The sequence below is a fragment of the Poecile atricapillus genome, chromosome 37, assembly GCF_030490865.1.
Source record: "Poecile atricapillus isolate bPoeAtr1 chromosome 37, bPoeAtr1.hap1, whole genome shotgun sequence".
NCBI lineage: Eukaryota > Metazoa > Chordata > Aves > Passeriformes > Paridae > Poecile > Poecile atricapillus.
In genome coordinates this window covers 3,370,021-3,382,809 of record NC_081285.1, presented here as the reverse complement: position 1 = coordinate 3,382,809, position 12,789 = coordinate 3,370,021, and the positions used below count along the sequence as shown (strand labels likewise).

The 12,789-nt window shown below is 61.4% G+C and overlaps 2 protein-coding genes across 2 annotated transcripts; one reads left to right on the top strand and one right to left on the bottom strand.

Moving 5' to 3' along the window:
- The first annotated feature begins 92 nt into the window (after window positions 1-92).
- Window positions 93-5,541, top strand: RBM3 (RNA binding motif protein 3). Its single transcript, XM_058861525.1, is given in 8 exon segments — window positions 93-212; window positions 760-929; window positions 1,952-2,058; window positions 3,933-3,947; window positions 3,949-4,039; window positions 4,810-4,874; window positions 4,876-4,892; window positions 5,478-5,541. Coding segments are annotated over 7 exon segments (462 nt in total). The 5' UTR covers window positions 93-212; window positions 760-826.
- Window positions 5,542-8,377: 2,836 nt separating this feature from the next.
- On the bottom strand, window positions 8,378-12,737 carry LOC131591079 (transcription factor E3-like). Its single transcript, XM_058861518.1, has 5 exons — window positions 12,577-12,737; window positions 11,415-11,516; window positions 10,538-10,614; window positions 9,908-10,055; window positions 8,378-9,209 (listed from the first exon to the last, which is right to left on the bottom strand). The coding sequence occupies exons 1-5, from the start codon at window positions 12,733-12,735 to the stop codon at window positions 8,787-8,789; spliced, it is 909 nt and encodes a 302-aa protein (XP_058717501.1). The 5' UTR covers window positions 12,736-12,737; the 3' UTR covers window positions 8,378-8,786.
- Between the last annotated feature and the right edge of the window lie 52 nt (window positions 12,738-12,789).

Sequence of the window (12,789 nt, the reverse complement as noted above, 5' to 3'; positions counted from 1 at the left end):
CCCTTCCCCCCCCGGCGTTCCCGCCATTCCACGCGCTCTCCTCCCCCTCCCCCTCGCCCCAATGGACTCTTCCACGCGCGCTTGGGGGCGGGGCCTGAGCTCTCAGCCAATGGCGCGGCGGCGCCGGCGGTCACGTGAGGGGGCGGAGCTGCTTAAAGGCGCCGGGGCGGGGCGGGCGCGGCCGCATTTCGGGCCCGGTCGGAGCCGCTCGGGTGAGTCCCGCTCGCTCCTATCGCGATTTTCCCCGCTTCGTTTACTTTCCCCCTCCTTTCTGTCGCGATAATCGCGCGTTTCGCTGAGGCCGGGCCGTTCTTTTCCCTTCCTCTTCCTCCTTTTCCCGTCCTTTTCCCGCCTCGGCGCTCTGAGGGCCGCGCGGGGCTCTGCGCATGCGCGCGCGGGAGGCGGGAGCGGCACTTCCGGGGGCGCCCACGTGGCCGGGGCTGGGTGGGGGGAGGGGGAGAAACCGCGTGGGGCTCGGAGTGACGTCACGGGGGGCGCCGGGAGGGGCTGCGTGACGTCATCAGGAGGGGACGCGCGGAGCTGGCGAGGGGTGATGGCGTCACGTTGGGGGTCGTGTAAGAACGGGGGTCCCCGGGTTGGGGGGGGGATGTCACGTCACCGAAGGCCGCGTGGGCCGTTGGTGACGTCACAGAGAGCGGGGAGAGGGTTTGGGGGCTCTGACGTCAGCAGGAGTGTGACATCACGGGGGTATTCCTTGCTGAGGAGGGGTTTTGACGTCACGAGCGTTTCCCTCCCCAGGTTATTACGTCACCGCAGGGGCAGGGCCCCGCCTTATGACGTCACGGCCGCCCCCGCCCCCCCACGCATGGCGGCGGAGGAGGGGAAGTTGTTCGTGGGGGGTCTCAACTACGACACGGACGAGCAGGGCCTGGAGCAGCACTTCAGCTCCTTCGGGCCCATCTCCGAGGGTGAGAGCCCCAAATCCGCCCAAAATCACCCCAAAAACCCTCCTGGGACACCCAGAATTCAATTTGGGGCACCCAAAAAGCTCCCGGGGCAGCCAAAATCCTCCCTGGGGCACCCAAAATCCACCCTGGGACACCCAAAAACCTCCTTGGGACAGCCAAAAACGCTCCTGGGACACCCAGAATTCCTCCCTGGGACACCCAAAATTTAATCTGGGGCACCCAGAAATCCCTTGGGGTGACCAAAATCCACCCAGGGGCACCCAAAAACCTTCCTGGGGCACCCAAAATCCAATCTAGGGCACCCAAAAATCCTTTGGGGTGCCCCAAAACCTTCTTGGGGCACCTAAAATCTGCCCAGGGCTCTCAAAATCCAATCTGGGGCACCCAAAAAACCTTCCTGAGACACTCAAAACACTCTTGGGGCACCCAAAATCCCTTCCAGGGCACCCAAAAACTTCCCTGGGACACCCAAAATCCACCCAGGACACCAAAACGCCCCCTTGGGACACTCAAAAATCCTTTGGGGTGCTCAAAGACCCCCCTGGGATACTCAAAATCCTTCCCAGGACACCCAAAATCCACCTTGGACACCCAAAAACTTCTCTGGGAGACCCAAAATCCTTCCCAAGCCACCAAAATATCCCCCTGGGACACCCAAAAATCCTTTGGGACACCCAAAATCCACCCAGGGACACCCAAAATTCTTCTGAAGAACCCCCAAATTCTTTTCTGAGTAATTTTTCTCTTTTAAATCCTTTTGGAACTCCCCAAAAACCTCTGGAATCCCCAAATCCTGGCCTGGGATACCCCAAATTCCTTCCTGGAATTGTTTCCCCCCAAAAACCCCTAAAAAATCCCCAAATCCCACTCGGGAAATGTCGATTTTTAGCATTAATTGAACTCCTGGGGTTTTTCCTTTGTTCCAAGCCCCGTTTTTGGGGGTTCCTGAGCCTCCCCACCCCCTCTGAGGGGATTTTCGGGGGTCCCCAGCCCTTCCTGACCCCCCCAAATTCCGTTTTCAGTGGTGGTGGTGAAGGACAGGGAGACCCAAAGGTCCCGAGGTTTCGGTTTCGTCACCTTCACCAACCCCGAGCACGCCAGCGACGCCATGCAGGCCATGAACGGAGAGGTGGGGGCTGGGGGGGCTCGGGGAGGGGCTGGGGGGGCTCGGGGAGGGGCTGGGGGGGTCTTTGGGGGAGGGTTGGGGGTCCCCAGGGGGGAGTTTGGGGTCCCCAGGGGGGAGTTTGGGGTCTTTGAGGGGGGTTTGGGGTCCCCAGGGGGGAGTTTGGGGTCCCCAGGGGGGATTTGGGGTCTTTGGGGGAGGGTTGGGGGTCCCCAGGGGGGAGTTTGGGGTCTTTGGGGGAAATTTGGGGTCCCCAGGGGGGAGTTTGGAGTCCCCAGGGGGGAATTTGGGGTCCCCAGGGGGGAGTTTGGGGTCTTTGGGGGGAATTTGGGGTCCCCAGGGGGGAGTTTGGGGTCCCCAGGGGGGAATTTGGGGTCCCCAGGGGGGAGTTTGGGGTCCCCAGGGGGGAGTTTGGGGTCCCCAGGGGGGATTTGGAGTCTTTGGGGGAGGGTTGGGGGTCCCCAGGAGGGAGTTTGGGGTCCCCACGGGGTGTTTGGGGTCTTTGGGGGGAATTTGGGGTCCCCAGAGGGGAGTTTGGGGTCTTTGAGGTGTCCCTGAGGGGGAGTTTGGAGAGTTTGGGGGGATCTGAGGGGAGTTTTGGGGTCTTTGGGTGGGAGTTTGGGGTCCCCAGGAGGGAGTTTGGGGTCCCCAGGGGGGAATTTGGGGTCTTTGAGAGGGAGTTTGGGGTCCCCACGGGGAGTTTGGGGTCTTTGGGGGGGGTTTGGGGGCCCCACGGGGTGTTTGGGGTTTTTGAGGGGGAATTTGGTGTCCCCAGGGGGGAGTTTGGGGTCCCCAGGGAGGAGTTTGGGGTCTTTGAGGGGGAGTTTGGGGTCCCCAGGGGGGATTTGGGGTCCCCAGGGGGGAGTTTGGGGTCCCCAGGGGGGATTTGGGGTCTTTGGGGGGAATTTGGGGTCCCCAGGGGGAAATTTGGGGTCCCCATTGGGGAGTTTGGGGTCCCCAGGGGGGATTTGGGGTCTTTGGGGGAGTTTGGGGTCCCCAGGGGGGAATTTGGGGTCTTTGAGAGGGAATTTGGGGTCCCCACGGGGAGTTTGGGGTCTTTGGGGGGGGTTTGGGGGCCCCACGGGGTGTTTGGGGTTTTTGAGGGGGAATTTGGTGTCCCCAGGGGGGAGTTTGGGGTCCCCAGGGGGGAGTTTGGGGTCTTTGGGGGGGAGTTTGGGGGTCCCCAGGGGGGAATTTTGGGGTCCCCAGGGGGGATTTGGGGTCTTTGGGGGGGAATTTGGGGTCCCCAGGGGGGAGTTTGGGGTCTTTGAGGGGGAATTTGGGGTCCTCAGCGGGGAATTTGGGGTCCCCAGGGGGGAGTTTGGGGTCTTTGGGGGGGTTTGGGGTCCCCAGGGGGTGTTTGGGGTTTTTGAGGGGGAATTTGGGGTCCCCAGGGGGGAGTTTGGGGTCTTTGAGGGGGAATTTGGGGTCCCCAGGGGGTGTTTGGGGTTTTTGAGAGGGAATTTGGGGTCCCCAGTGGGGAATTTGGGGTCCCCAGGGGGGAGTTTGGGGTCTTTGGGGGGGAGTTTGGGGTCCCCAGGGGGGATTTGGGGTCTTTGAGGTGTCCCTGAGGGGGAGTTTGGAGAGTTTGGGGGGATCTGAGGGGAGTTTTGGGGTCTTTGGGTGGGAGTTTGGGGTCCCCAGGGGGGATTTGGGGTCTTTGAGGGGGAATTTGGGGTCCCCCAGGGGGTGTTTGGGGGGATCTGGGGGAGATTTTGGGGTCCCTGGGGGAACATTTGGTGTCCCCAGGGGTCTCCAGGAGTTGCATTTGGGTCTGGGGGAAAAACCCAGGATTGGGGGGGGCTGGGGGCTGCCAGAGGGGTCCGGGGTGACCCCAAAACCACCCGGGGGGACCCCAAACACGTCCCCACCCCCGGCAGTGCCTGGACGGGCGGGCAGATCCGGGTGGATCACGCCGGGAAATCGCCCCGAGGAGCCCGGGGGGGCTACGGGGGCAACCGGGGCCGGGGCCGCGGCTACGGGAGAGGTGAGAGCGGGTTTGGGGGGTTTGGGGTCCTGGGGGGTCTGGGGTGGGGGATTTGGGGGGGTTTGGGGTCCTGGGGGGTCTGGGGTGGGGGATTTGGGGGGGTTTTGGGGTACTGGGGGGGTTCTGGGGTTGTTTTGAGAGGGTTTTGGGGGGTTTGGGGTCTGGGGTTTTTGGATTTGGGGTCCTCAGGGGTTTGGGGAGGGGGGTTTTGGGCTCTTTTGGGGGGTTTTTAGGGCATTTGGGGGTTTGGGGAGGGGGTTCTGGGCTTCTTTGAGGGGGTTTTGGGGTGTTTGGGGGTCTGGGGTTTGTTTTGGGGGGTCTGGGGTCTTCAGGGGTTTGGGGTGGGGGTTTTGGGCTCTTTTGGGGGGGTTTTAGGGCATTTGGGGGTTTGGGGAGGGGGTTCAGGATTGTTTTGGGCGTTTTGGGGTGGGGGATTGGGATTTTGGGGTCCTCGGGGGTTTGGGGAGGGGGTTCTGGGGCTCTTTCGGGGGGTTTGGGGTTTTTGGGGTGTTCAGAGATTTGGGGAGGGGGTTTGGGGCTGTTCTGGGGAGTTTTTCGTGTGGGGGGGATGGAGTTTTTTGGGGGTTTGGTTTGGGGAGGGGTCCAGGATCCATTTTGAGGTTTGGGACGGGTGAGGGAAGGGTTTTTTGGGGGGGTTTTGGGTTTTTTGGGGGTTTTTTGGGCTGTTTTGGGTGTTTTTTGGGGTTTTTGGGGTTTTTTGGGATTCTTTTCCCAGAAATCCCAGGAAATTTGGGATTTTTCCCCTGCAGGAGGAGGCGACCGAGGCTACGGCGGCCGCTACGACGGGCGCAGCGGGGGGGGGTACGGGGGGTCCCCGGGACTACGGCGGCCGGTGAGCGGGGGAGGGGCTTGGGGGGGATTTGGGGGGGCTGGGAAAGGATTTGGGGGGGATTTGGGGGGTCTGGGGAGGAGTTTGGGGGGCTGAGGGGGATCTGGGGGGATCCTGGGGTCTCAAGGAGGAGTTTGGGGAGGTTGGGGAGGGGTTTTGGGGGAATTTGGGGGGCTGGGAAAGGATTTGGAGGGGATTTGGGGGTCTGGGGAGGGTTTGGGGGGGATTTGGGGGGCTGGGGAGGGTTTGGGGGGGATTTGGGGGCCTGGGGAGGGTTTGGGGGGGATTTGGGGGGCTGGGGAGGGGTTTAAGGGGCTGGGGGGGATTTGGGGGTCTTGGGGAGGGGTTCAGGAAGGTTGGGGAGAATTTTGGGGGGCTAGGGCGGGATTTGGGGGGCATTTTTGGTGTTTGGGGGGGTTTTGGGGATTTGGGGGGTGTTTTTTGGGGATTGGGGGGTGTTTTGGGGGGTTTTGGGAGGGGTTTTTGGGGTTTGGGGTTTATTTTTGGGGATTGGGGGCCGTTTTTGGGGTTTTGGGGGGCGTTTTGGGGGTTTTGGGGCTGTTTTTGGGTGCTGACCCCTCCCCACAGGAACCAGGGGGGTTACGGTGAGCGCTTCCCTTCGGCCTCGTACCGGGACAACTACGACAACTGAGGTAGGGCACCCCAAAACTCACCTGGGGACCCCAAAATTCACCTGGGGCACCCCAAAACTCACCTGGGGCACCCCAAAATTCACCTGGGGCACCCCAAAACTCACCTGGGGCACCCCAAAATTCACCTGGGGACCTCAAAATTCACCTGGGGCACCCCAAAACTCACCTGGGGACCCCAAAACTCACCTGGGGACCCCAAAACTCAGCTGGGGCACCTCAAAACTCACCTGGGGACCCCAAAAGTGACATGAGGTATCCCAAAAGTGATCTGGGGACCCCAAAAGTGACCTGGGGCACCCCAGAAATGACCAAAGACATCCCAAAACTCACCTGGGGACCCCAAAACTCACCTGAGGTATCCCAAAAGTGACCTGAAAATCCTAAAAATGATCTGGGACACCCCAAAAGAGATCTGGGTGCCCCAAAAGTGACCAAAGACACCCGGAAAGTGACCGGGGACAGCCCTGAAGGGACCAAAGACAGCCCAGAACACACCTGGGGCACCCCAAAACTCACCTGGGGACCCCAAAACTCACCTGGGGTATCCCAAGAGTGATTTGGGAATCCTAAAAATGGTCTGGGACACCCCAGAAGTGCCCAGGACACCCCGGGGTCCCCCTAAATCCCCTCTGGCCCCGCGGCTTTGCCCCAAACGCCGCTTTTGGGGTTTTTTTTGGGTTCCTTGAACCCCCCCAAATCGGTTTTTGGGGTTCAGAGCCCCCCCCCAGCTCAATTTTGGGGGGTTTTTTCTCTTCCCCCCCAACCATTTTGGGGCGTTTCCCCAATTTTTTTAAGGTTTGGGGGTTTTCAAACCCCCAAAATTCAATTTTTTTTGGAGAATTTTGAGTTTTTTGGGACGGCAAAATTCCAAATTTTGCTGTTTTGGGTGACCTTTGACCCCCCCCCCAAATTAATTTGGGGGAGGGGCGGCCTGACCCTTCCAAACCCCCAAATTTTTGGGGTGGGGGAGGGGAGCTCCAGGACTCTCCCAAATTAATTTGGGGGGGGGGGGGGAGGGGATAATTTTTGGTTCCCCCATTTTTTTGGGGGGGGGTCCCTGAATTCCCAACCCCCCAATGATGATTTTGGGGGGGTCGGGGGTGGGGTCTCCAGGACGCCCCTCCCCCACTGATCTCCTTCTCGTCCTCAGCTCGGAGCCTCGTGCTGGATTTTGGGGGGGCCCCTCCCCCCCCTCCCCCGGGGCCGTGGATGGACGCCGAGGGGGGGGTGGGGGAGGGGAAATTTGGGGAGGGGGGGGGAGGGGAAATTTGTGGGGACGGGGGGGAGGGGAGGAAAGAGCCCGGAATTTGTGACAATAAAAAAAAAAAAAAAATCAGAGCCCCTCCCCCACCCCCCCCCTGGGGGTCCTGGGTGGGGTTAATTGGGGGGGAGGGGAGGAGGGCACAGACGGACGGACAGACGGACACATGGACAGGGTTGGGACACACGGACAGGACGGACACACGGACAGGATGGGGACACAGGGACAGGACAGACTGGACAGATGGACACGCTGACAGGGTGGGGACACACGGACAGGACAGACTGGACAGATGGACACACGGACACACGGATGGACACAGGGACAGGATGTGGGACAGACGGACACATGGATGGGATTGGGACCCGGACAAGACCGGACACACGGACAGGATGGGGACAGACGGACACACGGACAGGGTTGGGACACATGGACAGGACAGACGGACACACGGATGGACACATGGACAGGGTTGGGACACACAGACGGGATGGGGGACACAGGGACAGGACAGACGGACACACGGACAAGATGGACACAGATGGGACAGATGGACACATGGATGGACACACGGACAGGGTGGGGACACACGGACAGGACAGACGGACACACGGATGGACACATGGACAGGATGGGGACAGACGTACACATGGATGGGATTGGGACACGGACAAGACCGGACACACGGACAGGACAGACGGACACACGGATGGACACATGGACAGGATGTCAGACAGACGTACACATGGATGGGATTGGGACACGGACAAGACCGGACACACGGACAGGATGGGGACAGACGGACACACGGACAGGGTTGGGACACGGGGACAGGATGGACAAAGGGAGAGGACAGACGGACACGCGGATGGGACGGACACGTGGACAGGACAGACGGACACACGGATGGACACAGGGACAGGATGTGGGACAGACGTGGACGGGATTGGGACACGGACAGACGGACAAGACCGGACATGCAGGACAGGACACAGGGACAGGGCAGGACAGACGGACAGACACATGGACAGGACTGGACAGGATGGGGACACATGGACAGGACGGATGGACTCACGGACGGGATGTGGGACAGACGGACACACAGACAGGATGGACACATGGATGGGAATGGGACACGGACAGGACAGGACAGATGGACAAGACTGGATATGCAGGACAGGACCGGACAGACGGACAGGACAGACGGACACACAGATGGACACACGGACAGGATTTGGGGACAGCGGGACGGGACAGATGGACGCAAATGGGACACGCAGGGCAGGGCAGGACAGACGGACAGGACTGGGGACGGACAGATGGCATTCGGGACAGACGGACACGAGTGGGACACGCTGGACAGGACAGGACAGACGGACACAGACGGACAGGATTGGGGACACACATCCAGGACAGACGGACGGGGTTTGGGACAGACGGACAGGATTGGGGACACACGTCCAGGACAGACGGACGGGGTTTGGGACAGACGGACAGGAGCCCCCTTCCTTTACAAATTTTTATTTCCCCCGTGAGGCTCCAGTACAAAATTGGGGGGGGTTGGGGGAGGGGCGTAAATGGTGTGGCCCTTTAAGTGGGGCCGGTGGGCGGGGCGCTGTAAAAAGGGGCGTGGTCCCGAGGCGTTGGTGGTGGGCAGGGTTAACGTGAGTGACAGCAAAGGGGGCGGGGGCTCCAAGCGAGGGCCCAGCCCTCAGGAGCGCTGATTGGGTGGGGGCAGGGTGAGAGAGGCGTGGCCTCGCAGGGGGCGGGGCTTCAAAGGGCCACACCCAGGTGGGGCCCGACGCCAGCGCCTTAAAGGGGCCACACATTGAGGGGGCCGCCCCTCCCCCTTCCAACGGGCCACGCCCGGCCGGGGCCCCTTTAAGGGGGGGGGGTGGTCCCTACTGGAGGCGCCTTAAAAGGGCAACGCGCCTTAAAGGGGTGGGGCCGTCCATTAAAAAACGCGTGGCCGCTTTAAGACTCTTAAAGCGGCGCCCAGTGGGGCCCACCCAGAGCGGCCGAAAGGAGGGCGGGGGGGTCCCCAAAACAGGGGGAGGGTCCCCAAAACAGGGGGAGGGTCCCCAAACCCCCCCTCAGGGCTCGTCCTCCATGCTGAGGCTGCTGCGGGGGGCTGGAGGCTCGCGAAGGCCCCGGCGAGGCCAGGAGGGCTCCGGGGGGGCCCAGCGGGGAGAGCCCCCCACCCTCGTCCATCAGGATGTCCTCGAACCCCCCCCTCGGGACCCCCCAGGGGCAGCCCCAGCCCCGGTGGGAGCTCCAGCAGGGCCGGGGGGGACGGGGGGACCCCCGGGAGGAAATTGGGGACCCCCCCGGAACCTCCTCGGAGCCCCCCTCAGCCAGGGGGGGGCTCAGGGGGAGCCCGTGGATTTGGGCCTGGAGCTCCAATTCCTGCAGGGGGAGATTTTGGGGAAGGGGATTCAGTGATCCCGAATATTCCCAGCTCCGTGCTCCCTCCTGGGCTCTGCTCCCCCCAAAGGGATCCCAAAACCCGGCCCCCGAGCCAAAATGTTCTGGAAAATTCCGCGCTGCCGCCCCCAGGGGGTCTCCTGGGTCCTCTGGAGCCCCACAGAGCCTGAACCCCGCCCCATTCCCAAATCCAATCCCGACCCCTTCCCAAATCCAATCCTGACCCATTCCCAAATCCAATCCCGACCCATTCCCAAATCCAATCCCACCCCCATTCCCAAATCCAATCCCGACCCATTCCCAAAATCCAATCCCGACCCCTTCCCAAACCCAATCCCGACTCATTCCCAAACCCAATCCCGACCCATTCCCAAATCCAATCCCGACCCATTCCCAAACCCAATCCCGACTCATTCCCAAACCCAATCCTGACCCATTCCCAGCCCTGATCCCGACCTGCTCGTGCAGCCCCATTCCCAATCCATTCCTGATCCCAATCCCATTCCCAATCCCAGCCCCATTCCCACATTCCTGTTCCCGATCCCAATCCCAAATCCCCAGTCCCAAATTCCCAATCCCAAATTCCTGATCGCATTCCTGAATTCCTGATCCCAAATTCCCCATCCCAAATTCCTGATCCCCATTCCCAAATTCCCGATCCCATTCCCGAATTCCCGGACCTGCAGCCTCATCCTGAGCCCTCTGTTCGCCTGTTCCAGCCGCTGCTGTTGCAGCTCCAGTTCCCGCGCTCGCTGCGTTTCCTTCTGCAGTTTCCGGATGTAATCGACCGACGCCTTCAGGATGGTGCCCTTGTTCCAGCGCATTTCCCTGCCAGGACCTGGCGTCACCGGGAAATCCCACCCGGGAAATCCCACCGGGAAATCCCACCCGGAAAATTCCACCCGGAAAATTCCACCCGGAAAATCCCCCCCGGGAAATCCCACCGGGAAATTCCACCAGGAAATTCCCGCCCGGAAAATCCCACCAGGAAATTCCACCCGGAAAATCCTGCCCAGAAAATTCCTGGCTCCTGGACGACCTTCCAGGAACCTTCCTTGGGAAAATTGGCCTTTCAAAACCTGCCCTGGGAGTCCCTGACTGCCCAATTCCCCTTCCAGGACCTCCCAAAGGAAGAGTTTCCCTTCCAGGACCTCCCAAAGAGAGAATTTCCTTTCCAGGACCCATCTTGGGAGTCCCTGATTACCAAATTTCCTTCCAGGACCTACCCTGAGGGTCCCCTGGCTGCCCAATTTCCCCTTCCAGGACCCCCCGAGGGTCCCAACGTCCCCCAGGGCCCCTCCCCCACTCACGGGTCGCTGGATTTTGGGATCAGGGTCCCCAATTCCTTGATCCGATCGTTGATGTTGAAGGCGCCGGCGCCGCTCGACTGCAGGAGGGGGAGATGTGAGACCCCCTGGGACCCCCCAAATCGCCCTGGGGACCCCCTGGGACCCCCCAAATCCCCCTCAGGACCCCCAAATCCCCCCCAGGACCCCCTAAATCTCACAAGAACCCTCCAGGACCCCCCCTAAAACCTCCCAGGACTCCCCCAGGACCCCTCCCCAAAGCCCCTGGGGACGTCCAGGACCCCCCAAATCCCTGCCAGGACCCCCTGGGAGCCCCCAGGACCCCCCCAGACCCCTCCAGGAACCCCCCAGGGGACCCCCCCCCCAGGACCCCCCCAGACCCCCGGCTCACTGAGGTTTGTGGTTGTCTTTCTTCTGCCGCTCCTTCAGCAGCGCCTTGGCCTCCGTTTCTGGGGGAGGGAGCAGAGTCAGAGACCCCTGCCCACCCCAGGGACCCCTCCCCACAATGGAGACCCCCCCCCCAGGGACCCCTCCCCACCCCAAATCCCCCCCAGGGACCCCTCCACACCCCAAATTCCCCCCAGGGACCCCTCCACACCCCGAGGAAACCCCAGGGACCCCCATCCCCACCCCAGGGACCCCTCCCCACAATGGAGACTCCCCCCCCAGGGGACCCCTCCCCACCTCAAATCCCCTCCAGGGGACCCCCTCCCCACCCCAGGGGACCCCTACCCACCATAGAGACCCCCACAAATCCCCCCCAGGGACCCTGGGACCACCATGGGGACCCCCCAAATCCCCTCCAGGGACCCCTCCCCACCCCGAGGACCCCCCCAGGGACCCCTCCCCCACCCCAGGGACCCCCCCAGCCCCCCCGTACCGGAGATCTCGGCCTTGACCCGGGGGCAGCTCGGCCGGGCAGGAGCTGCTCCCGCCCCTGGGGGGGGCTGAAAACCTCCAGGAGGGGCCCCGGGGCCGGGAGCTGCCCAAAAGGGGCGGGGTCAGAGAGGCCACGCCCACCCAGGCCACGCCCACCCCACACCCAGGGCCACACCCACCTCGACAAACCCTTATGAGACACGTGGAGACCACGCCCTCTTTAGGCCACACCCCCTTTGTGCCCTTATATGGCAACAGAACCCCAGAGTTTGCCTTTTATGGGAAAGCCACGCCCCCAATCCCTTATATGGCAGCAAGCCACGCCTTGTTTTTATAAAACCACACCCACATGTCCTTATATGGTGACAAGCCACGCCCACAATCCCTTATATGGCGGCAAGCCACGCCCACAATCCCTTATATGGCAGCAAACCACGCCCTGTTTTCATAAACCACACCCACATGTCCTTATATGGCAACAAGCCACGCCCACAATCCCTTTTATGGCAGAAAGCCACGCCCTGTTTTCATAAACCACGCCCACATGTCCTTATATGGTGACAAGCCACGCCCACAACCCCTTATATGCAGCAAACCACTCCCTGTTTTTATAAACCACGCCCCACATGTCCTTATATGGTACCAAGCCACGCCCACAACCCCTTATATGGAAACAGCACTCTGCCCTATAAGGGAAAGCCACACCCACACCAGTCTATGTGTCAATAAACCATGCCCACATGCCCCTTATATGGAAACAGCACTCTGCCCTATAAGGGAAAGCCACGCCCACACCCTTCTATGTGCCAATAAACCACGCCCACATGCCCTTATATGGAATCAGCACTCTGCCCTATAAGGGAAAGCCACGCCCACACCAGTCTGTGCCAATAAACCACGCCCACAATCCCTTATATGGAATCAGCACTCTGCACTATAAGGGAAAGCCCACGCCCACACCCTTCTATGTGTCAATAAACCACGCCCACATGCCCTTATATGGAAACTCACTGCCCTATAAGGGAAAGCCACGCCCACACCAATCTATGTGTCAATAAGCCACGCCCACATGCCCTTATATGGTGAAGCCGCACCCCCGAGGCCCTGGGGGGTGGGTGGGGTTAACCATGGCCCCGCCCCCGTCTCTTAAAGGGGCAGCGCACCGTGCTGGGGAGGGGGAGGGGTGGCTCGGCGGGGCCGAAGCTCAGCAGGTCCTCGTAGCTGGACTCGAGGCTGATGATCTCATCGATGACGTCATCGATCTGCACAGGACACGGACACGTCGGCGTCGCCCCTCCCCCCACTCCGTGTGACGTCATCATCCCATCCCACACCCACCCCGTGTGACGTCATCACCTCCTCTTGTCACGCCCCCA

What these genes read in the sequence shown, in the direction of transcription:
- LOC131591079 (XM_058861518.1), bottom strand. Translation starts at nt 12,735, where the DNA reads ATGATGACGTCACACGGAGTGGGGGGAGGGGCGACGCCGACGTGTCCG. An exon ending in CCCTCCCCCTCCCCAGCACG is followed by an intron (nt 11,517 to 12,576) that starts GTGCGCTGCCCC and finishes CCTTTTGGGCAG; the next exon opens with CTCCCGGCCCCGGGGCCCCT. An exon ending in GGCTCAGGATGAGGCTGCAG is followed by an intron (nt 9,210 to 9,907) that starts GTCCGGGAATTC and finishes CTCCCCCTGCAG; the next exon opens with GAATTGGAGCTCCAGGCCCA.